Below are 21,727 nucleotides of genomic sequence, written 5' to 3' on the forward strand. Positions count from 1 at the left end.
ACCAGGTCTCGCTCGGCAAACAAAAGACTTCGAGTTTTCGAGGGAGGTTAACCGGGCCTGTAAGGCCGTATGCTGTGATTCTTAGTAGGCCAAGTAGACAAGATTGAGGTTCCGAGCTAGCAGAGAGGTGATAGAGGATTTTTTGAACTGGGATGGTTCTTGCGGGGTTGTCCTTTGCTGGCGTGCCAGGAAGTGGAGTTATTTGTGGCTTAATTAAATGTGCAGTGGCGCACATTCAAAGATTTGGTAACGACGCTGAAAAAGTCAGTTGGTCTGCAAAAAATTAAATTAGCGTCATGCAAGGGTGAACTCACGCAGAGGTCGAATGAGGTGGAAGAACAGAACATGGGTTAGAGTAGGTATATAGGGAGGTGGAAGGGGTGGGGTTGTATAGGAGGGGGGGTTTTAATTAATGCTCGGAAGGATTGTTGAGAAACGTGCTGGGGCTTCTTCCATGAAAGTTTGTACACATGGCTTGCAGCGCTTCGCAGTGTAGACAGTTGATTACATAATTTGCATATCATCTGTCACCAACGCTCTGAAAAGCGCTTTTGGGGATCCGTACATACGAGTGATATATAGCATATTTAAAAGTAAGGTAACAATAACCGTCCAGAAAGGAGGTTTAGTTCTTCTCCGATAGTGTTTTTGCGGCTTGGGATCTTTGTACATGTAGTTTTAGATGTATTAGGTTCTGTATTGTCGAGTTTATCTTACAATATTCACGTGGAAGGTCGTGTAAATCACAGAGATTGACAATGTAACCGTTTATGTAATCAATTTCCGTATCCCTCAAATTTATGCAGTCTTGCCTCATAGACGTATAGTTGGAGGCAACGATTCCACAACAGATGGAAATTACGTTGTCTACAAGACTTTTAGTGTTCATGATTGACTTAACTGATATTTTTGGTAGATCAGGAGCGCTGCCGTTGTCATAATGGAATAGAGGTTTGTAGGCTATCTCCAATACCTTTAGGCTCTCCTCGATTATATCTGTAAACATCGGTCTGAATACCTCTTGGAGCTCACCATTTTTACAATCCAAAATGGCAGTCATTGGGTTAGCACAAGCGTTGAGAAGGAATTTCTCTAGTTGCTTGAAAAACAGTTTCCTGGTACGACAGGTATGTAACGTTTAGTGACTTTCCAGAATTTAAGAACAATCTAACGAATGAGTTCTCAGTTATGTCGCGATTGACCTCATTTATTCTTTGTATAGAGTCGGCTTCGTTCCATGGTAGCCTGGCAAATTGACAGTTTCCAAAGCCTGAATGATTGACGATGCTGCTTAAATTATTCTCCTTATATGCCCCGTGGTATGTTATACCTCGAAAAACATTAGGCTTGATAGTATTAAAGCAAGATTTCTTTAATTGTTCCCATACCCCCAGACCATTCTGCAACAACAGAATATTTGTATCATTATGTATAAAAGGTAGCAATCTGGTTAGTGCATCATTGACTTCAGGTGCCTTACAGGTAACAATTAAGTTGTCAATCGACTTACGCCCATTATCCACATTTTTAAATTCCGATGTTGTGGCAATTGGAAATGATTGCTTTATTATCGGATTACCCTCTTTGTACATTAAACGAAGAGTTACCTCAGAATTCTGTTCAATTTGAAATTGTCTCAGTCTTTCAACAGATCTAAATATTGGCACTATACTTATTTCAGAGGAAGCATTCTGCAAATGAACACCAATTATCGATCCAATTGAACCAAAGCCAAGAATATGTACCGTTTGCTTGGATGCCATCATACTATGTTGTTGTTTAGAACTTGTGGAAGTCTTTTTATAAAGAGAATTATATAGACATGTATATATATAATATCCTAGTTGAATCTTCAAATGGATTATCAATGAAAAGTTTCGGAAAATATTCCTTGGAACGTTTTTTCTGCATTTGGATTGACGACACAACTGTACGTATATGGGGGTTAATTAATGATAATAAATCAATAGACAGAAAGATATTTACTATGTGCTTAAAACTGATATGAATTTGCCTACAATGACCCTTTAACTAAGTTGCTAGAATTTAAATCTCTAACGGTAACAGTTAAGAGCCCATCTTTGTTGATTACGAAGGATATTTCTACACCCTGAACGTTTTTGATACCTAGTTCCATTAGCTTAGTCCCCAAAACATAGCTTTTTTGTCTTATAACTTCAGGTTCATCATCACTCCAGTCACTTTCATCGTCTTCTTTATCACTCTCAGTACCTTTTTTATTAGTTACTGCAGCTTCTGAAACTGTTTCTCTGATAGCGGTGTCAGCCTCGCAAATTGAGACTAGTAAATCACCAGTAGCTTCCGTCATGAGCACGGTTTTCTTGACTGGATACGAAGTCTCTGCCATGAGCACAGACACAAAATTCCCTTCAGCGTCGACGAATCCAATATCTTTAGATAAATGCTGAGTGTTAATTACAATTGGCTCCATAGCCTGAGCCAGTTCGTCTGCGTCGTAATTTGAAACCAATTCCGCTTGAAGGGCTGCACCAGACGCCAATAATTCATTTGGATTGTTAAATGCCGTCTTTAGTTGTGGGCCTAAAATCTGTACACTTGAGGGAAATAGGAATTCTAAATTGCTAATTAATTTAGGACTGAAGGATGTCCCACCGACTAATAATATAGCATCAATATCCAAAGGATCCATGTTTGCCTTAGTAATAACATGCTGAACGAATTGGGATAGCTCAGAGAAGACTTTGTTAGCTACCAATTCGTATCTCATCCTGTTAATAGACAAGTGATAGTCATAACCATCAGCCAAAGAATCGATTGAGATAGTGGCTGTAGTTGCATTGGATAGGGTTTTCTTCGTAATTTGAGAACTGGCTCTCAACTTTGCCATAGACCTGGTATTGCTTCTTGGGTTACACTTATATTTGCTCTCAAAATCCTTGGCAAAAAATTCAACAAGCTCAGTGTCTAAATTGACACCACCCAAGTTTGAATCGTGTTCTGTGGCCAATAAAGTGAACATGCCGTTACGAATAGCAACGACAGCTGCATCTGATCTAACACCTCCGAAGTCTGCAACAACAACATTGACATCATCTCCAAATGGAAATTGTTCAGTATGTGCTAATAAAGCAGCTGAAGGTTCGTAAATATACTGAACAACTTCTAACCCAATTTTAGCAGCTGCCTTGGTCATGGCCTTCTTTTGAACATCCAAAAAGTTGGTTGGGATAGTGATCACAGTTTTCTCAATCTTCTGTCCAATATAATCTTCCGCCGCATCTTTCAAATTTTTCAAGTGTCTAGATACAACCTCATCAACAGTCAAGTGCTCTTTCTTTCCTTCACTTCTTGAAATTATAAAACCAGCTTTACCATCAACATCGACAACAGGAGCACCAATAGAACACCTACTAACATCACACTGATTAAATGGTAGTCCAATAAAATCACGGAAGTTCACAATAGTGTTGTTTGGATTTCTAATCAATTGTTGTAAGGCTTGACCACCGTGATATTCATCATTACCAACATATGAAAGACAGGATGGAATAGAACGTTCACCATCGGGATTCGCAATTACGTCCACATCTTGTTTGGGGTTAATATACGCAATGGAAGAAGATGTATTACCAAAAGCAATACCAATTATTGGAGAAAGCATATCTCGTCAGTATTTTGAATGGTGAAGGATCTACTCCTGTATCAAAAGTATTGGTTCTGGCTTATTATCCTGAATCAAACTTTTCAAGCAAAAAAATTTTTTAACGTTGAATAACGTTAAGCTGAAATTGTCACGTGACACAACTCAGTAAACACATTAGTATAATGTAATGGATACCAATGCATTAATTCAATGTTTAGTTAAGGGGTGGAAGGGGAGGTTCACTCCTTCAAAGTAGATTATTGTTCCTTTGTTAGGTTCTGTTCTTCTGTTCTAAAAAATTATAGCAAGATTATTTTAGCTGGAATTGTATTATTTGATCTTTGAATAATTAAACTAGAAATAGCTAGACTGAAGGATTCAGCTAACATTGTATAATGTCTCATAGCGGTGCTGCTGTATTCAAGAAGGTTAGCGGGATGCTCACTATTGATGAGGAGGCGAGCCCTGCAGTTCTGACGTGGAGGTCTACAGATGGGGATAAATCACATACTGTCCTCCTTAATACAATTAACAAATTCCAAGCGACGCCAGCAAGTAGTGACAAGATGATGTTGAGGTTAGTTGCTAAGGTTGATGAAACCAAGAAGATTAAAGATAGCGAGGGAAATGAAGTGCCTCCCAAGCCTGTTGTGCATAAGTTTTCATTTAATAATAGGATTGTGATGGATAATATCAAAGAAACATTACAGCATATTATTGCACGGTATAAAGATGAGGATGTATTTGAAGAAAAGAAGCGAAAGGAGGAATTTTATGCACCGGTAACCTCTCAAGAGGATTCATTAATCAACACTACTTCATTGGATGATTCTTTATCACAAGAGAAGCTTTTAACAAACTTGAAGTTGCAACAATCTTTGTTAAGGGAAAATAGAAACCTAATGAAAACTTTTCAGGAAGCTGTTATTAAGGCAGGGCTTCCTCCGCAGGAGTTTTGGTCTACGAGAATTCCGCTGCTTCGAGCATTTGCATTGACAACTTCACAAAAGATAGGTCCATATAATGTTCTTTCTACCATCAAGCCTGTTGCATCGTCGGATAACAAAGTTAATGTTAGTGTTTCCAGAGAGAAGATTCTCACCATATTTCAGAATTATCCGATTGTAAAAAAGGCATATGATGATAATGTACCCAAAAACTTCAAGGAACAAGAATTTTGGGCTCGATTCTTTTCTTCAAAGCTTTTCCGTAAGTTGAGAGGCGAAAGGATAATGCAGAACGATAGAGGTGATATGATTATTGATCGTTATTTGACTCTTGATCAGGAATTTGATCGTCGTGATGATGAGATGCTTCTACACCCAGTTAAGAAGATAATAGATTTGGAAGGAAATCTAAACGATGATCCCGAAAAACGTGGTAATAGGCCTCATTTCACTATGCTGCCAGGTACTGATCCCAATGGAAATAATGATGGTGCCGTTGATATATTGAAAGGAATGAACAGGTTAAGTGAAAAAATGATTAAATCATTAGAAAATGAATATTCAAGGGTGAATTTACAATTAGAAGATTTGGATAAGGAAGAAAGGGAAGAAATATTATTTAGCGATTTAGAAGAGGCTGAAAAGACTGATTATAAGGAAATATATTTAAGAAAAAGAACTCCGGCGGATAGATCTAATGGCGGAGCTTCAGATTTTGCTTCATCAAATAATTGGGATGAAATCAAAGGCAAGATTGAGTCTATAACATCTGAACTTCAAGGTACTCTGGACCTGACGGCTGTCAGTAACGTGAATGCAAAAACCAATCAGAAAATCAACAGGCGAGTTTTGAAAGCCGTGAAGATTAATGCTAAACAAGCAAGGCACTTGCATTTTGACTCTACTATAGGTGCATTTTTAGGTAACCAGGCCAACAACGGCCTAGAAGCCGACTCTAACTTACCATCAGATTTGCTAGAAAGCTGCCGTATATTACACGGCACTTGTTGCGAATTTTTAAAGCATTTCTATATTCAATTTCAAAGTGGTGAGCCAAAACATGGTCCCACCGTTAAAAAGCTCTACAAATACTTAAAGGAATGCACTCAAAAGTTTCAAGAACTTTTGAACTCTGTGAGTGAACAATCAGATTCTAGAGCTGAAATTGTAGCATCTTGTGAATCATACCTACAACCTGTTCTTTTCTCAGTGAACCTCGCAGTGCAGAAATTTGATGATGCTGTAAAAGAGCTGGAGTCTTATAACAATACAACTAGTACCCCCAACGTACAATAATTAATTTCAAATTCATTAATAAATAGACATTGCAGTTATATCATTGTTCCTCCTTATCCATGTTCTCTTTTGAAGCCATTCTACCTCTCCGACCCTTACCTCTCGCCTGCTTCTCTTTATTCCTCCTGTTCAACTCCATCACAACTTCACCATTTGCCTTATCGACAGAATCTCTTAGAGATAAAATCATGTTCTTGTTAATATCCTCCTTTGGAAGTTTCTTCCCCAATACGTCTTCAATTCTTAAGATAAGCTCCAAGTCATATTGGGAAACCAGTGAAATAGACTTACCGGATCTACCAGCTCTTGCAGTTCTACCAACACGATGAATGTAAGATTTGGAGTCAACTGGAATATCATAATTAATGACAATATCAACGGAAGGTATATCTAAACCTCTTGCTGCGACATCTGTGGCAACCAATATTGACCTTCTTCCAGCCTTAAATAAGTCCAAAGCACCTGTTCTTTGGTTTTGATTCAAGTCGCCATGCAGAGCTGTTGCACTGAATTCAAGCAGATTACACAATCCTGATATTCTTTCAGCATTCGCTTTTGTTCTGGTGAATACTATGGTACTTTTTCCAATAAACTCATTCAACAAATAAATTAAATATGTATTTTTAAGACCTCCTGGAACAACCATTAAAGTTTGGATCAGTGTATCAACAGTCTGATATTTATTAGAAACTGAACATTTCACAGGATTTGTTAAGGAAGCCCTTTGCAACTTGTCGATTTTAGAAGTCATTGTAGCCGAGAATAAATAAGTAGTTCTACCCTTGGTTGGTATATTCTTCAATATACGATCTAAAACCGCACCGAATTCCATATCAAGCAGTCTATCAGCCTCGTCAATAACTAAAAACCTTAATTTTCTAAGAGAAAATCCCTTAGTGTTTTCTAGATGATCCATTAAACGACCAGGTGTTGCAATAATAATATGAGGTTTTCTCATCAAATCACGAGCTTGGTCCATCATATTCATACCACCCATTATACATGTGCTGCGCACACCCATAAGAGACCCCAAAGAGTCAAAGGTTTCTTTGATCTGCTGTGCCAACTCTCTTGTGGGAGCTAGGATACAAGCATAATACGGCTGTTGATCATGCCATAACTGATTCAAGATAGGTATCGCAAATGCCGCAGTCTTACCAGAACCAGTTTGGGCCAAACCAATAATATCGTTACCTTGAAGTGCCGGAGGAATAGCTTTGCTCTGGATTGGGGTGGGTTTGGTGAACTTCAAGTTCTCACATGCCTCAATTAACTCAGGGACTATATCTAAATCTCTAAAACTCTCAAAATTTTCAGTAGTTTCATTATCTAATACTTCATCAGGACCAGATACGGACGTCTCTTGGTTCTCTTTATCTTTATCTAAATAAGACTCTTTATCTTGCTGATGCTTCTCTATCGCATTCTTCCTAATCTTTTCAGCCAGAGAAGATAACTCTTTATTTCTTCCACTCTTTGAAATCTTGGTGACCTGAGCCATGATTACGCAGCTGTATAATTTAAAGGTGATCCTACTATTACCTGAAATATAACTCCAACTTCTAACATTTTAGCTTTGAACCTCATCTCAAGCTTTGCCCAAAATTTCAATTTTCTTTTGGTAAGCATGAAAAAGAAACGACTATTCAGCTTCGAAAATTTTTAGAGATGCGATGAGCAAACAATTTTAGTGGTGAACGTGGATATCCATAGACCAATACGACCAGATAAACTGATCGTGACAGCTTTATCTGTTTATCGCTGAAACTAACTACCATCAACATTGAAATGGCCAAGAGAAGACATAAGACTAGAACCCATGTTAGTCCATCTGAAGATGAAATTAAACAAATCCCGAAATCAATGGTTATCCGTGTTGGTCAAACATCTATGGGAAACCATTCATTGAACCAATTGGTTAAGGATTTTCGTACTATAATGCAACCGCACACAGCTGTGAAGTTGAAAGAAAGAAAATCCAACAAGCTAAAGGATTTTGTTGTTATGTGTGGACCATTGGGGGTATCTCATTTGTTCATCTTCACTCAATCTGAAAAAACTGGTAACGTTTCTTTAAAGATTGCTAGAACTCCACAAGGTCCTACGGTTACTTTTAAAGTTTTGGATTATTCTCTAGGGAAGGACTTGAAGAAATATTTGAAGAGGCCAAAATCTTTAGATAAGGATGATATTTTGAATCCGCCATTATTAGTATTAAACGGCTTCAATATTAAAAATGGAGATGAGAGCAAGACTAGCGTTGAAAAGGTTGTTGTATCTATCTTTCAAAATACTTTCCCGCCATTGAATCCTGGTAGGACTCGTTTATCTTCCATTAGACGAGTGCTTATGATTAATAAAGACCAAGAAACAGGTGAAATTTCCCTAAGACACTATGCTATCGACATTCGAGAGGTGGAAATTTCGAGGAACTTGAAGAAGTTATACAAATCCAAGAGTAAATTAAACAAAGCTGTGCCAAACTTGCACCGAAAAGATGATATTGCATCATTGATTTTAGATCACGATATAGGTGCCTATACCTCTGAATCTGAGGTTGAGGATGATGCTATAGTCAATGTGCTGACTAAAGAAGATGCTAAAGTGAGGTTTAACCACCATAGAGATCCGCGAACTCCGGTCAAGAATGATGGGGATGATGAAGACACCGAGATGGGCAATGCTGAGGAACCTGGAACTGGTCTGGACGAGGATGAGGGCCCTCATCAGAAGGATGACGATCCTCGCCCAAGAAAAAAGGCCATTAAATTAACTGAGGTCGGCCCAAGATTGACGTTGAATCTAGTTAAGATTGAAGAAGGCATTTGTAATGGCAAAGTTCTGCATCATGAATATATCCAAAAGACGGATTATGAGATTAAAGCGCTAGAAAAGAAGCATGCTGAGAAACAGAAAATAAAAGAACAGAGGAGGAGGGAGCAGGAACAAAACATTGCAAGGAAGAAAGCCACAAAAGAAGCAAAAAAGCAAAGGAAGATGGAGAGACGGAAAGCTCGTGGGGCTTCTGAGGCCGGTGGTGAACTGAATGACAACAACGGAAAGGGCACTTCCATATCGGAATCAATAGATTCCGACTCATCTAGTGAAGGTACATACAGCGACGTTCCAGAGGATCTAGACAGTGACTTGTTCAGCGAAGTCGAAAATTAAGTAACATATATTACCAACTTACATTGTATATTAATTATCACATTTATACATAAGTACATAATGAGAATAAGATTTCAGTTATGAGAAAACAAATATGCAAAAATAGAATTCCTATATATTAATATATAGCATCGTGCAACGGACAGAAATTCTTTGTAAGCTGCAATGCCCAGCCACTTCTGTTCATTTTCTGGGACTTTTTCTTTAGCCAACTTTTAATACAACGATAGTGAAACACACATAAACACTCCAACCGTGCCACTTTCTGGCCCGACTCCATCTCTTCAAAACAAATTGGACACTCTACAAGTTCAGTTTTAACATCAAATGATTGTTCAGACATCAAATAAACCAGGATTCGATTAGGGATTACACCCGCATAAGATGAATCGCACAGCTGATGTTGCTGAATATTCGCAGCTTCTTCAACACAGTTCTGTATGTGAGCTGCAGATTGGTCCTCACTGACAGACCGTAAGTCAATATTGCATATCGGACATCGACTGTATTCTTCCGATGCGACGCTAGAGGCTCTCCCGGATGCCGTTGTACTACTTAGGTCGCTTTGTTCCGCGACAGTCTCCCTTATAGTATCGTCCTTAACAACATTGTTTCTAAAATATGACATAAAAGATGAGGAATCACCAACATTGCTTACAGTTCGTAGTTGATTTCTTGAATTAATGCTCATTAAAGATCCACCCCACTGAGATAATAGCAAACCTCTTTGTAGCAGGTTTTCATAGCAGGAGTCACATGTTCGGTAAGGAGAGAACTCAAAGTTGCCTTCAGATCTCTGTAAGACCTTTACCCTATGCTTGTCATAATAAGCAAAGTGCTGTGTGCACGAGGAACAAAATATACCGCCGCAGCAACGACAATGATGCTTTCTTAATAAAAATGTAAACGTCGAATGGCATTGTAAACAGTTACTTACCAATTCATCATTCTGCCATCGAGCGAAACTGTTAACTTCCTCAGTGTTATCCGACTGCTGCATCTGTCAACAAGCTCACAACCTAACTACCCCTCTAATACTTAGAGAAGTATATATTCTACTCTTCGGCTTTTTCAGCTGTAAGCCCCTTGCTCTGTATATAGCTTGCAGAGTACGTGTTTCAACTTAGTTGTTTCTGCGTGGGGGTGATGCCTGTCTCATTTTTTGATTTGGAATCTATTCTCCCTGAGCATTAGATTTGTTTATTAACGGGTGAATCCTACCATACATCCACGAAATACACAAAGGTCAAAGGCATTGGGCCATTTGGTTGCATCTTGCTTCAAACTGTGGACGATATGTATCACAGATTGAAGACTATTAGAGACATAGTTAGCCCATCGACGATAGAAAAGTTTAACGAGATTATATGTAGTCAACTGAAACAGCAACTTACAGTCAAAGATCATTTAGGATGTGGTGATCATATGCTATTTTTCAATCCAGGTGACCATAGGTTGAGTTCAGATGGGTACTATAGTTACTTAACTCCGAGGAATGCCAGTGGTCGACATATAAACTTTAAGAGACGCATGTGGGTGCAAGGATCGCTGGAGTTCTTTCGACCCATTGAATATGGTAAGGAATACGTTTGTCAGGAGAACATTATTTTCGTGAAGAAGATAAGACACGACCACTTCTTGAGAATGAGTCGTGATGTTACAGATATTGAGGGCTACTTAAAGTTGCGGGAATTCCGTACGTTGGTTTATACTGATAGTGAGCCGGCACTCGCGAGTGAGCGAAGCGATAGAGAGGTAAAAGCAGATGCATTGGTGCGATTTACTTTTACTGATGTAGATATAATGAAATACAGTTGTTTAACATCAAATACGCATAGGATTCACTGGGATCTTAATTACTGTAAAAATTTTGAAGGATACAGAGACATATTGGTCCAAGGACCGTTCACAGCGCAGCTGATCATGAAGGTGCTTGAATTGGAAAATGTATCAGGAATAAAAAGCATAAAGTATAAAAATTCCAATATCATATATAGAGGGACTTCTGTTGAGGTATGCGTTAGTTCATTAAACGGTGGGAACGTGTTTGTATGGATAAGAGATGCTACGAACCCGAAGATAACCTATGTAGAGTCGACTGTTCAGCTTTGTAGAGCTAGTGCGTAACTTTGTCGTGAAATGTTTCCAATTGGTTTCTAAGTTCAGCCCAGCAATCGAGTTTATCTGATGGCTTTTGGTCAAGATCAACTATTTTAGCCTCTATAGGAGACTCGGGTTTCCATTCGATGAAACAGGTCAAATCCTTTAATGTCATTGATAATCTATAGTGGTCAATTGACTCTCCAGCAGCGGATGCTTGTAAACTCTTGTCAACTTGTTCCTGTACAATGAAGATTATTTTCAGGACATTTGTGTTACTTCTTAAATAAGCCTTGAGGTCAATTAAAAACTCTTCTGGTACATTAATGTCCTTAAAGATCAGATTTATTACTTCAGCTATCTTGGAATCCTCCAATAACTGGGCATAACAATAGGGAATGGAATGTCCTCTTAGATTATTCAGTGTGCAATTCCTACAGTATGCAGTATCCTGGCTCAACCACTTTGGTTTAAACTCCCAGATTATCTTTTTGTTGCCTATGTGTAATTTAGTGTAATGGTCAAGCTTAATGGGTTTTGTATCCTTGGGTACCAAATTTTTCAATTTGAAGCAAGCAACGCTTGATGAGTCCCAGGCCTTAATTGGAACATTAGAGCACCTCTTGAATATCTCAGTATCTAATTCCACCAGCTCTATTGGACATATATATTTCCTGATTGCTGACGGTATCACTTGCATAATGTAGTCATAGTTTTTGATGTTATAAGCATTGTTTTCTCGAAGGCTTGGATATCTCGTGCAGACCCTGTAGAGCACATCTTCATTATGGTTCAATGCAATTAAATAATTAGCAGCACCTTTAGCAACTATGTGAGCCATTTAATATTACAAGATGCTCTTGGATCCCGTGCTTACACCTAAAGTCATGACTGGACGTTAAATGGGGCCATAGACTGCTAAAAGGGTCTTGGCAATAAAAGGTTTTGAAAAATTTTCAACCTCATCGGATGTTTATTGTACAAATATAAGAACGGCCATCAACAAAGGTTAAAGAGTATAGTCTCTAGTTGTACAGTTAATATGTCATATGTTACTGAGAAGCTTCCCAGCGTGTTGAATGATGCAGTGCTAAAGCATTCTGAACCTGTCCCTGAGGACTTTGTCAAAGTTAAGGGTATCGATTATTCCAACCCGAACGCCATGGATATGAGAGCAAGTGATTTGATAAATGCTATGAAAACTATGGGGTTTCAGGCTTCTTCTGTAGGTAAAGCATGTGATATCATCACGGAGATGAGAGCATGGAAGGGTAAACACGTAGATGAGCTAGAAGAACACGAACGTCAAGGCACCATCGATGATGATGGTTATCAAAGAACTACTATATTTATGGGTTATACTTCAAACTTAATATCTTCAGGTTTGCGTGACACTTTAAGGTATTTAGTTCAACATAAGATGGTCAATGCTGTGGTTGCTACGGCCGGCGGCATTGAAGAAGATCTCATAAAATGCTTGGCTCCAACATACGTAGGGGACTTTTCTCTTAAGGGTTCAATGTTACGTGAGAAAGGGATGAATCGTATTGGCAATTTGTTGGTGCCAAATGACAACTATTGTAAATTTGAAGAGTGGATTGTGCCTATCTTGGATACCCTATTACAGGAACAGGAAGCATATATTGCAGAAAAGGGCCAACAGTGTCTTGACGCTAATACAGATATTACAAGCCCCATCTGGACCCCATCAAAACTATGTGATCGTTTCGGTAAAGAGATTAATGATGAATCCAGTGTATTATATTGGGCTCACAAAAACAAAATCCCCGTCTTCTGTCCCGCTCTTACTGATGGTTCGATTGGTGATATGCTTTTCTTCCACACATTCAAATCCTCTCCACAACAGCTCAGGTTGGACATCGTTGCTGATATTCGCCGGATCAACACCATGGCTATGCAGGCCTCAAAGGCTGGTATGATTATTCTAGGTGGTGGTTTAATTAAACACCATATTGCCAATGCATGTTTGATGAGAAATGGTGCAGAATACGCAGTCTACATCAATACTGGTCAAGAGTTCGATGGTTCGGACGCTGGTGCAAATCCAGACGAAGCCGTTTCCTGGGGTAAGATCAAAGCAGAAGCAAAATCTGTTAAGGTTTGTGCAGATGCTACAGTTGTCTTTCCTTTACTTGTTGCCGCGACCTTTGCGAAGGGTCAGGAAACTCAAAATGACAGCATGATATGCGAATGAATTTTATACAAATGTATATTTCACAACTTAAAGCTGATATATTTTCACGTTTATTGAGCAGTATTTAGATTTTATTAATGAACCCATCAATCGTAATAATTATGTATGCTTTTGATCTTTGAGTTTGTAAAGGGCAGCTGATATTCGGTGAAAAATTTATATGGAAAACGTCAAGGCATCGAGAACATAAATTTACTGAACTTATATAAGATTCTTTAAGTCATAAAAGCGAATATAAATCATTTGTTTCCATCATATGAACTTTTATTATAACATTATATAAATGTTTAAGATATATGGATCTATGAGATGGCATCTGCCAGCTGTGGTAAGCGGACAATCCGTTTTATTTAGGAATAGTTCTGTTCTTCTCAAGCAAGCAAATGTTACACGATATATTGCTACAAATCGCAGGGTTAAAACTAAAGGTGAGCTAGAGGAAGAAAATCTTGAACGACAGATGAAGTCGTCAGACCTTATTGTACGTTGGGGGGCTATTGCGCGGTCTGAGAAGTTTAAAAAGGGTATGACTAAGTACATGATTGGAGCCTACCTTATATTCTTGCTATATGGCTTTCATTTTATGAAAAAAGTGTACTATAAAGATAAAGAACTAGAAAATTTGACACAGAAGGCGAATGCTGGTTGTATCAATGAATATGAGGCATTAAGGCTCAAGGAATTGAGCGGTAAACTAAGGACTAGGGATAAGTTAAAACTTGATGAATACCGTAGAATGCAAAAGGAAGATTCAACTTTGGAGAATTTTGATGGAATTTCCTTAGAAAATAATGACCAAAACAGATTAAATGAGCATGTTTTACCCCCTCGTGACACCACTGAGTTTTTTGATGCCAAAGCTGAAACTTACGATCAAGATCTTAGTTTTGAATCAAAAATTATAATGATGGGTAGACGGCGTAAATGGTTAACTAGACATTGTAAAGGAGATGTTTTGGAAGTTGCTTGCGGTACTGGACTTAACGTTGAGTATTTGGATCCGACGAAGATCAATTCTATCACTTTTTTAGACTCATCAGAAAAGATGATGGAGATCACGAACAAGAAGTTTCGAGAAAGATTCCCTAATTTCAAGAAGGCTGCTTTTGTTCTTGGTAAGGCAGAGGAATTGGTAGATATGGCCTCTGTAGACCCAGTTGCCAAATCGGATGATGAAAATAGTACTAATTGTATTGAAAAGGTATCAAGTGGGAACGCCAGGATACATTATGATACTATTATTCAATCTTTTGGATTATGTTCGCATTATGATCCAGTCAAGGCACTACAAAATTTTGCCACATTGTTAAAGCCTGGTGGTAGAATTGTGTTACTAGAACATGGTAGGGGAACTTATGACTTCATCAACAAGATTCTAGACGCTAGAGCTGTAAAACGTGTTGAAACATGGGGTTGTAGATGGAATTTGGACATTGGCGAAATTCTAGATGATTCAGGATTAGAGATTGTGGAAGAGAAAAGAACACATTTAGGCACAACATGGTGCATTGTGGCAAAGCGTAAAGGTGAATCGAAGAGAAAGGATGAGGTTGGATTTGTTGAAAAGTATCTCAGATCTGGTGTAAGGGCCAGACTAGATCAATTTGCTACAGAAGAAGCAGTTGAGAAACCGAAAAAATGATCATACACTCTATGTAAATAGTGCACATAATTTATGTAAACAAATTACTAAATTTCCAATTTTTGTTTAACGAATACTTATCAGAAGCAACTAAGAATTGCCTCTCATTTTCTCAGCGTTTATTACATCTTCGCCAATGGCCTGCATGATTTCAGACTCAATTAAGGAGCCGATATTACCATACGCAGTACTTGCTTCATACGCTGCAATTACTCTGGTTTCGGTTATACCAATTTCGCAATATGCAAGAGCCTTAATTACATTAGCATATTTTGCTATCGTATTCTTTAAATTGGTAGATATTGGATCGTTTTTATCTGAATAAATCTCCCATGAAGATTCTTCCTCCAATCTTGTAATAGATACACTGTTAATACCAGGCGTATTTTCGCTCGATGCAATGCCAGAAATTGTAGCAGCGTTCTTTCCCGTTACCACACTTCCATAGCTATTACTAGAGGAGTCCATTTCAGAGGTCTTTCTTAGCCATATGAAGCCATTTACACCCAGTATTACTGTTACATTCCCTGGCAAATTATGGGTATGGTTCTTGCTCCTTACAATCAAGGAGCTTGGAACATTAATGAATACTCCATTTCTTAACTTACCGTATTTTAAAGACCTTGTATGTAATGAGGCACTGCCATCTGCAAACAATGACTGAACTTCTGCGTTTAGCAAATCACCTTCCTTTAAGAAACTTCTCATTTGTAACTCATCACTCTCCGATTTCCTTCTCAAAACCCCACCTGGAAGATTAACTGAACCCAACATGAGAATAGCAAATTGCTTACCTCCAATATCCACCTTCCACCTTTTATTGCCAACCTCCACGATACGCCCTATAATGTGATCACCAGTCTCGGGTGAATATCGCCCTTTCCAAGGTATAACAGATAACAATCGGTTTACACGAGAAACCGTACCTACGACTGCAGAGTAGGTTTTATTCTCTAGAAAATAAGTCCCATGCCCTCTCATCCAAATCGGATCGTCTGTAACCATTTCTCCAGGTGTAACTATAGATGAAGCATTTTTGTCGGCGTCCATTTCAATATCTGATTTAGAATCCTCCCCATGTTTATCAATAGACTTATTACGACTAAACTGGAAGCCATCATGTTTTGTAACAACTATAACCTCACTCATCATTCAAATTGTTGTATAACTTCAATATCCTTTTGGCCTTTATTATTACTATTATTAGTTTGGTGAAGTCCTTGATATTCTGGCCGTTTAATCTCATCTCTACAAAATTTTTCAAAAGTTCATTTCATCAGCGGTGTTGAAAGCTTCTGTCTGCGAACTAAAACATGAAAAGCTTCTGGAACATATTCGGTTTATGCTGAAGGCAAGGAATTTAATAGGCAAGATGTCATTACCGGCACGTTATTTACCTGGGGTGAATCGTTCTATGACTAAATTAGATAAGTCCTCCTTCACCAAGACAATTCCTTTAGTAGTTGTCAGTTTTCCGGATCCAAAGAACATTTCTGTATTCTCTAGCTGTTTTAAAGATGAAATTCTTAGGATTCCTCGTATTCCCCATGTGATTAAATTGAATACCTCTGAGGAAAATTCAGATGCAGCTCAGGAGCCTCCATTAAAGAAGAAGACTGTCGCTAATGACAATCACGTTATTAAAGGAATTCTGTTGAAAGATTCCGTCACTAGTGTGGATGATGTTGCCCTTCAATTGTCCCTGGATGCTCAGGAATTTTTGAGATCCGCCAATGCAGAAGTTATAGGTTACGATTATAAACTGAATTACGATTTTTACAAGGCAGAAGAAATTTTGAAGGCCATACTTCCCGAAGAATACTTGGACGAAGTGCCGTCGGGCTTCACTGTCACTGGCCATATTGCTCATTTAAACCTTAGAAAGGAATTCAAACCATTTGGTGCGTTGATTGGTCAGGTGATATTAGATAAAAATCGGCAAATCGAGACAGTTGTGGATAAAGTTGATTCTATAGCTACCAAATTTAGGACGTTTGAAATGAAAGTGCTAGCTGGTAGGGATGACTTACTGGTTACCCAAAAAGAATCAAACTGCTCATTCACTTTTAACTTCAGCAAAGTATACTGGAATTCGAGGTTACACACCGAGCATGAGAGGTTAGTAAGAGCGTTCAAGCCAGGTCAAGTCGTTTGTGATGTGTTTGCAGGTGTCGGTCCGTTTGCTATTCCAGGTGGAAAGAAAGAAGTTTTTGTTCTTGCAAATGATTTAAACCCTGAGTCATATAATTTTATGTGCACAAACATCAAGGATAACAAGGTTGAGCAATTTGTTAAACCAAACAACTTGGACGGGAAACATTTCATCAATAAAAGTCCATTATTATTGCAGGAATGGATAGCTGAGACCTCCGGTAAGATTGTTGTTCCCGACGCAAAGAAATACAAAAATAAGACCACAGGGAAAATCGAACTGCCCCCGCCTAGAAACGTCATATTACCGAAACACATTCATCATTATGTGATGAATCTGCCGGATAGCGCTTTATCCTTTCTCAGTGAGTTTGTTGGGCTATATTCCCGTCACGGAATGACTCTTACATCGACATTTTCTGATGCTGACTTTACATTGCCGTGGATTCATTGCCACTGTTTTGAAAAATATGAACCTGAAGAGAGTCCAGAGCCTACAATGGAAATTCTACATGATAGAATTTACAATAGAATCCTTAAAATAATGGATACTAACAAAGATGTCCTACAAAGAGACGGTTTTAGCTATCATTTAGTCAGAAAAGTTGCCCCAACGAAACCGATGTTCTGTGTTTCGTTTCAGCTCCCACAATCTCTTGCCTTCAAGGAATATATTTAGAAGAGTCACACCGTCCCTATATAATGCTTATTATTGCGTGGCTTCGAGATCTCTCCGGTTCTGATGCTTTGTTAACTAACTTGCGTCGTCAACCCAGACACACAATACATTTTCGCCTGGAGGACGTTATACCTTGCATGACTCATATGGCAAGAAGGTTTGGGAGTGACTAATCATGGACTAATGAATATAATACAATATGTATATAAGTGTAAACAGATGTGGGTGGATATGAGGTGTATGTATATTCATTCATTCACCTTATTTATGTCGAGCTGAACAAGCAGTTGATTTCCGATTATTGTTCTGTATTTTAGACCTTTTTGAATAAGCAAATCTATTTCTGCATATATCGTACATACACAATTATATGTATGTAGATCAAACAGAAAGAGCATTAAGGAATAGCTAAATACAGTAAAAGAAGAGGAGCTTTCAACGATTATATTCTTTTAATTTAAATTTTTGGTTTGGTTTCGTCAAATTTATTCCTGTTTGTTTTTACTTCACACGAAAGACACAGCCGTGCCGATACTATAGCCGTTAATCACTTCCAACTGATAAGGTATCCCCACAGCCTTTTATAGCGAAGGCTTCAGATTTATTGGCTATCTGTCCCCCCCCCCCTAAGACTGTATCTTTGTGTTTTTATTTTGTATCATTGAGCGTTTTTACACTGTCGTCTGTTCAGGGTGCCATGTTTGGTTTTTGATGGCACATTCTCCCAAGAGGATGGTTATTATGTTGTCAGTTTAACATCCACTACTATTGAAAGTGTCTGGTACGTATTTGACACAACTACAAAAGTTTACCTCTCAACTTGAGGTGGTCGTAGGTTTTTCATTTCTAAAACAAATAAAACCCATTTAAGATACCCACTTTCTATTCCGTTGTTTGAAGGAACGCTGTTCAAGCCAAGAATAGTTTTGTGATGCAAGAAGTGTTTTTAAGCGGAAAACAGACACCGTTCACTAACTCATCGAAACTTCCATCGTTGTCTCTCGTTTCGCTACATAAAATTGGCAGACTGCAAAAGAATTCTTCGATGGTGCTCATTCTTCAGATATCCAAATTACTCGCAGCACTAACATTCAATTTCTCTACTGAAAAGATAAACAATTCTAAGCGTTTTATCGCTACATTCCTCATAGAAATATTTCGACGATCTAAATGTTCCAGGAACATCATGCTCCTGGCAACATACTATTTTCACAAATTATACCAATCCGTGTTAAACATCGAGCCTCAATCTTCTATCCCTGAATTTGCACGGTCTTCAAAGAGAATGTTCCTATGCTGCCTGATAATCGCACATAAATTTAACCAGGACATAACCTTCTCTATGAAGACTTGGTCCCACATCACGGGCTTGCCATCCAAAGATATCTCGATCATGGAGCGCTGGGCGCTGGGTAAGCTTGAATACAGACTGTACACTTACACTGAAGAACTATGTACATGGACCGAAAACGTATTGCTTACAGACTACGAAACACTATCCTCATCGCATCGCAGTGATAGCACGAAGCGTTTGAGAGAAAAAGTTGAAGAACATACAAATACAAGCGATAATGACATTTGCACCTGGAATTCCTCCAGCAAAAGACTATGCAAATGTACAAATTAAATGTCTGCATTTATTATATATATGTATGTATGCATGGGTAATGGAAGTTAACGGCAAACATAACAAAAATATTGCGAATTCTGTGGATCGAACACAGGACCTCCAGATTACAGTAACAAACTGTCAACTTCAGTCTGGCGCTCTCCCAACTGAGCTAAATCCGCTAAACTTCAAGGGGTGCGTCGCAACGCAAGTACCCAACCTACCAATATCAATCGTTGTCTGTCGTAAAATCAAAAGAGCATCCCGATAGTTATGATAGTCAGGCTAAGGAGCATGTTGATAGTCACGATAACAAGACAAAGAAGCAGCGAATCAGAGTTGTTAGAAGTGTCAAGATAACCACTGAGCTGTTATCGGCTAGGAATCTGCATAGCAAGTAAGCAAGAGAGCTTAAGTAGGACAACAGAAACTATATAAGAAGACCCAAACTAGCTAGATTAGATTAGATATAGGTCCAGCTAGATCCCCAGAGGGTAGTTGAGCCAGATTAGAGACTATATAAACAGTAACTGATCATCAACCTAAGTATTAGTTGGCACGTGACGAGAAGTTCAAGCTAGCACGTGACCTCATCTAGTGGCCCTCGACATTGTCGTAAAATCAAAAGAGAAGCTAGTGGACAGCGACAACCAAGCTAAGAAGCAGCGTATCAGAGCTGTCAGGCGGATATGAGGCTGATAGTCACTGTGAGGATGCCAGCGTGAAACCCACAATGATGTATCAGTGTGAGACCCAGCTAGCTAGATTAGATTAGATTAGATTAGGAGTTTCCCCTAGGACACTAGAGGGTAATTGATCCCATTAGAGACTATATAAACAGTAACTGATCATCAACCTAAGTATTAGTTGGCACGTGACGAGAAGTTCAAGCTAGCACGTGACCCCAACTAGTGGCCCTCGACAGTGTCTGTTGTAAAATCAAAAGAGAAGCTAGGAGACAGCGATAACCAAGCTAAGAAGCATATACAATTATAATTCAATTCAAAAGTTGGTTAGAAATGTAGCACTGGTTATCTAGACCTCCATATTGGTCTGAACACGCCTCACCTCTAAATACGTTATGCTCGTCCCAACTGATGTCAACATTATGCCAGTTCACACACATTTTCGCCGCCCTACTGTCTGCTATCGCATATCCGAGGTTTTGCTTCCGCTCATCATCGAACTGTGTAAAGTAGGACCTGACCGCCTCGTCGTGATTGTCCCGGGCATGGGTTACAGAAACCAGCAGTTCTTCATTACCATGGCGTTCAGGGCCTGTACCCGGCGGCGTTTCCTCACAGTTAGGCTTGAACGCTGTACCATCTCTAGAAGACTTTGGCGAAAGATCGCAACTTAATTTACAGTCCGTTTCGGCTAAATGGTTACATAGTGCATTAGAATGCTGTTGAAACGAGATGCTTGGCGCTAGTGTCACCATTTCCGGACTTGTCAAGCCCAGTATCAAAAATACCACGCTATAGGTTGGGGCCATGATTTTACCCAATAAACAAAATGACTGATCCGTAGATTCGTGCGTTAAATAATGCATATCACATGAATGCTGCATAAGAGCCCATGACCCCGCTAGACCAACATCTAAAAGGGCGAAATCAACGGCCTTCGCGACTGCCATCAACTTCACCAGTAACAACAAAAATGCTACGAATCGATTACTTCTCCATATTTTAATCTCGTCTGTTTTATCGACGGTGAGTATTTTAAATGAAGGTGATCCAGCGTAAGGGGATTACACGCCTGAAAAGCACCATTTTCTGCTTATCATAATCAGCTCTAGTTCAGCTGACTATCTCGCACATCGAAAGCAAAAACTTCAAAACATTGGTGAAGGGTGCGGGGTTCGAACCCGCGCGGACACCGTCCAACAGATCTTAAGTCTGCCGCCTTAGACCACTCGGCCAACCCTCCTTACGTTTTTCACGGATTTTTTGTGCCGAAACATGCTATATCAATGGCACTGCTCAGCACATGCCGTAAAATCAAAAGAGAAGCTAGGAGACAGCGACAACCAAGCTAAGAAGCAGCGTATCAGAGCTGTCAGGCGGATATGAGGCTGATAGTCACTGTGAGGATGCCAGCGTGAAACCCACAATGATGTATCAGCGTGAAACCACCGATGACTGCTTTAAGTAAGCCCAGGTAGGACAACAGAAAGTATATAAGGAGACCTAAACTAGCTAGATTAGATTAGATTAGAGACTATATAGGCAGTAACTGATCATCAACCGAAGCACTAACTGGCACGTGACGAGAGGTTCAAGCTTAAGATAG

At 39.0% G+C, this 21,727-nt stretch overlaps 13 protein-coding genes, 2 non-coding genes and 1 further gene across 15 annotated transcripts, besides 2 other annotated features; 7 read left to right on the top strand and 9 right to left on the bottom strand.

The window, feature by feature from the left end:
• Positions 1 to 625: 625 nt before the first annotated feature.
• On the bottom strand, positions 626 to 1,768 carry Ecym_3214 (the record flags this gene model as incomplete).
• A 246-nt stretch (positions 1,769 to 2,014) lies between these two features.
• On the bottom strand, positions 2,015 to 3,643 carry SSZ1 (ribosome-associated complex protein SSZ1; the record flags this gene model as incomplete). The annotated part of the gene is made up of 1 exon (XM_003645481.1): positions 2,015 to 3,643. The coding sequence occupies one exon, from the start codon at positions 3,641 to 3,643 to the stop codon at positions 2,015 to 2,017; it is 1,629 nt and encodes a 542-aa protein (XP_003645529.1).
• Positions 3,644 to 4,020: 377 nt separating this feature from the next.
• On the top strand, positions 4,021 to 5,868 carry TFB1 (TFIIH/NER complex subunit TFB1; the record flags this gene model as incomplete). The annotated part of the gene is made up of 1 exon (XM_003645482.1): positions 4,021 to 5,868. The coding sequence occupies one exon, from the start codon at positions 4,021 to 4,023 to the stop codon at positions 5,866 to 5,868; it is 1,848 nt and encodes a 615-aa protein (XP_003645530.1).
• Positions 5,869 to 5,908: 40 nt separating this feature from the next.
• RRP3 (RNA-dependent ATPase RRP3) lies at positions 5,909 to 7,369 on the bottom strand (the record flags this gene model as incomplete). Its single annotated transcript, XM_003645483.1, has 1 exon — positions 5,909 to 7,369. One exon carries the CDS (start codon positions 7,367 to 7,369, stop codon positions 5,909 to 5,911), a length of 1,461 nt encoding a protein of 486 aa, XP_003645531.1.
• Positions 7,370 to 7,656: 287 nt separating this feature from the next.
• On the top strand, positions 7,657 to 9,039 carry SSF1 (rRNA-binding ribosome biosynthesis protein; the record flags this gene model as incomplete). Its single annotated transcript, XM_003645484.1, has 1 exon — positions 7,657 to 9,039. The coding sequence occupies one exon, from the start codon at positions 7,657 to 7,659 to the stop codon at positions 9,037 to 9,039; it is 1,383 nt and encodes a 460-aa protein (XP_003645532.1).
• A 118-nt stretch (positions 9,040 to 9,157) lies between these two features.
• PIB1 (phosphatidylinositol-3-phosphate-binding ubiquitin-protein ligase) lies at positions 9,158 to 10,039 on the bottom strand (the record flags this gene model as incomplete). Its single annotated transcript, XM_003645485.1, has 1 exon — positions 9,158 to 10,039. One exon carries the CDS (start codon positions 10,037 to 10,039, stop codon positions 9,158 to 9,160), a length of 882 nt encoding a protein of 293 aa, XP_003645533.1.
• A 296-nt stretch (positions 10,040 to 10,335) lies between these two features.
• Positions 10,336 to 11,166, top strand: HTD2 (hydroxyacyl-thioester dehydratase HTD2; the record flags this gene model as incomplete). The annotated part of the gene is made up of 1 exon (XM_003645486.1): positions 10,336 to 11,166. One exon carries the CDS (start codon positions 10,336 to 10,338, stop codon positions 11,164 to 11,166), a length of 831 nt encoding a protein of 276 aa, XP_003645534.1.
• Positions 11,156 to 11,980, bottom strand: IPK1 (inositol pentakisphosphate 2-kinase; the record flags this gene model as incomplete). The annotated part of the gene is made up of 1 exon (XM_003645487.1): positions 11,156 to 11,980. The coding sequence occupies one exon, from the start codon at positions 11,978 to 11,980 to the stop codon at positions 11,156 to 11,158; it is 825 nt and encodes a 274-aa protein (XP_003645535.1).
• A 201-nt stretch (positions 11,981 to 12,181) lies between these two features.
• On the top strand, positions 12,182 to 13,354 carry DYS1 (deoxyhypusine synthase; the record flags this gene model as incomplete). The annotated part of the gene is made up of 1 exon (XM_003645488.1): positions 12,182 to 13,354. The coding sequence occupies one exon, from the start codon at positions 12,182 to 12,184 to the stop codon at positions 13,352 to 13,354; it is 1,173 nt and encodes a 390-aa protein (XP_003645536.1).
• A 283-nt stretch (positions 13,355 to 13,637) lies between these two features.
• OMS1 (putative RNA methyltransferase) lies at positions 13,638 to 14,996 on the top strand (the record flags this gene model as incomplete). Its single annotated transcript, XM_003645489.1, has 1 exon — positions 13,638 to 14,996. One exon carries the CDS (start codon positions 13,638 to 13,640, stop codon positions 14,994 to 14,996), a length of 1,359 nt encoding a protein of 452 aa, XP_003645537.1.
• A 90-nt stretch (positions 14,997 to 15,086) lies between these two features.
• RRP4 (exosome non-catalytic core subunit RRP4) lies at positions 15,087 to 16,145 on the bottom strand (the record flags this gene model as incomplete). The annotated part of the gene is made up of 1 exon (XM_003645490.1): positions 15,087 to 16,145. One exon carries the CDS (start codon positions 16,143 to 16,145, stop codon positions 15,087 to 15,089), a length of 1,059 nt encoding a protein of 352 aa, XP_003645538.1.
• A 193-nt stretch (positions 16,146 to 16,338) lies between these two features.
• Positions 16,339 to 17,826, top strand: TRM5 (tRNA (guanine) methyltransferase; the record flags this gene model as incomplete). Its single annotated transcript, XM_003645491.1, has 1 exon — positions 16,339 to 17,826. The coding sequence occupies one exon, from the start codon at positions 16,339 to 16,341 to the stop codon at positions 17,824 to 17,826; it is 1,488 nt and encodes a 495-aa protein (XP_003645539.1).
• Positions 17,827 to 18,757: 931 nt separating this feature from the next.
• Positions 18,758 to 19,453, top strand: PCL5 (Pcl5p; the record flags this gene model as incomplete). The annotated part of the gene is made up of 1 exon (XM_003645492.1): positions 18,758 to 19,453. The coding sequence occupies one exon, from the start codon at positions 18,758 to 18,760 to the stop codon at positions 19,451 to 19,453; it is 696 nt and encodes a 231-aa protein (XP_003645540.1).
• A 72-nt stretch (positions 19,454 to 19,525) lies between these two features.
• On the bottom strand, positions 19,526 to 19,617 carry Ecym_3227. The gene is given in 2 exon segments: positions 19,526 to 19,561; positions 19,581 to 19,617. It is a non-coding gene; the product is annotated as a tRNA-Phe (tRNA).
• Positions 19,618 to 19,761: 144 nt separating this feature from the next.
• Positions 19,762 to 20,047: a sequence feature (soloLTR fragment).
• Positions 20,048 to 20,184: 137 nt separating this feature from the next.
• Positions 20,185 to 20,359: a sequence feature (soloLTR fragment).
• A 73-nt stretch (positions 20,360 to 20,432) lies between these two features.
• Ecym_3228 (uncharacterized protein) lies at positions 20,433 to 21,071 on the bottom strand (the record flags this gene model as incomplete). The annotated part of the gene is made up of 1 exon (XM_003645493.1): positions 20,433 to 21,071. One exon carries the CDS (start codon positions 21,069 to 21,071, stop codon positions 20,433 to 20,435), a length of 639 nt encoding a protein of 212 aa, XP_003645541.1.
• A 210-nt stretch (positions 21,072 to 21,281) lies between these two features.
• Positions 21,282 to 21,364, bottom strand: Ecym_3229. The gene has a single exon. It is a non-coding gene; the product is annotated as a tRNA-Leu (tRNA).
• Positions 21,365 to 21,727: the final 363 nt, after the last annotated feature.

This window comes from Eremothecium cymbalariae, chromosome 3 (assembly GCF_000235365.1).
Source record: "Eremothecium cymbalariae DBVPG#7215 chromosome 3, complete sequence".
Taxonomy (NCBI): domain Eukaryota; kingdom Fungi; phylum Ascomycota; class Saccharomycetes; order Saccharomycetales; family Saccharomycetaceae; genus Eremothecium; species Eremothecium cymbalariae.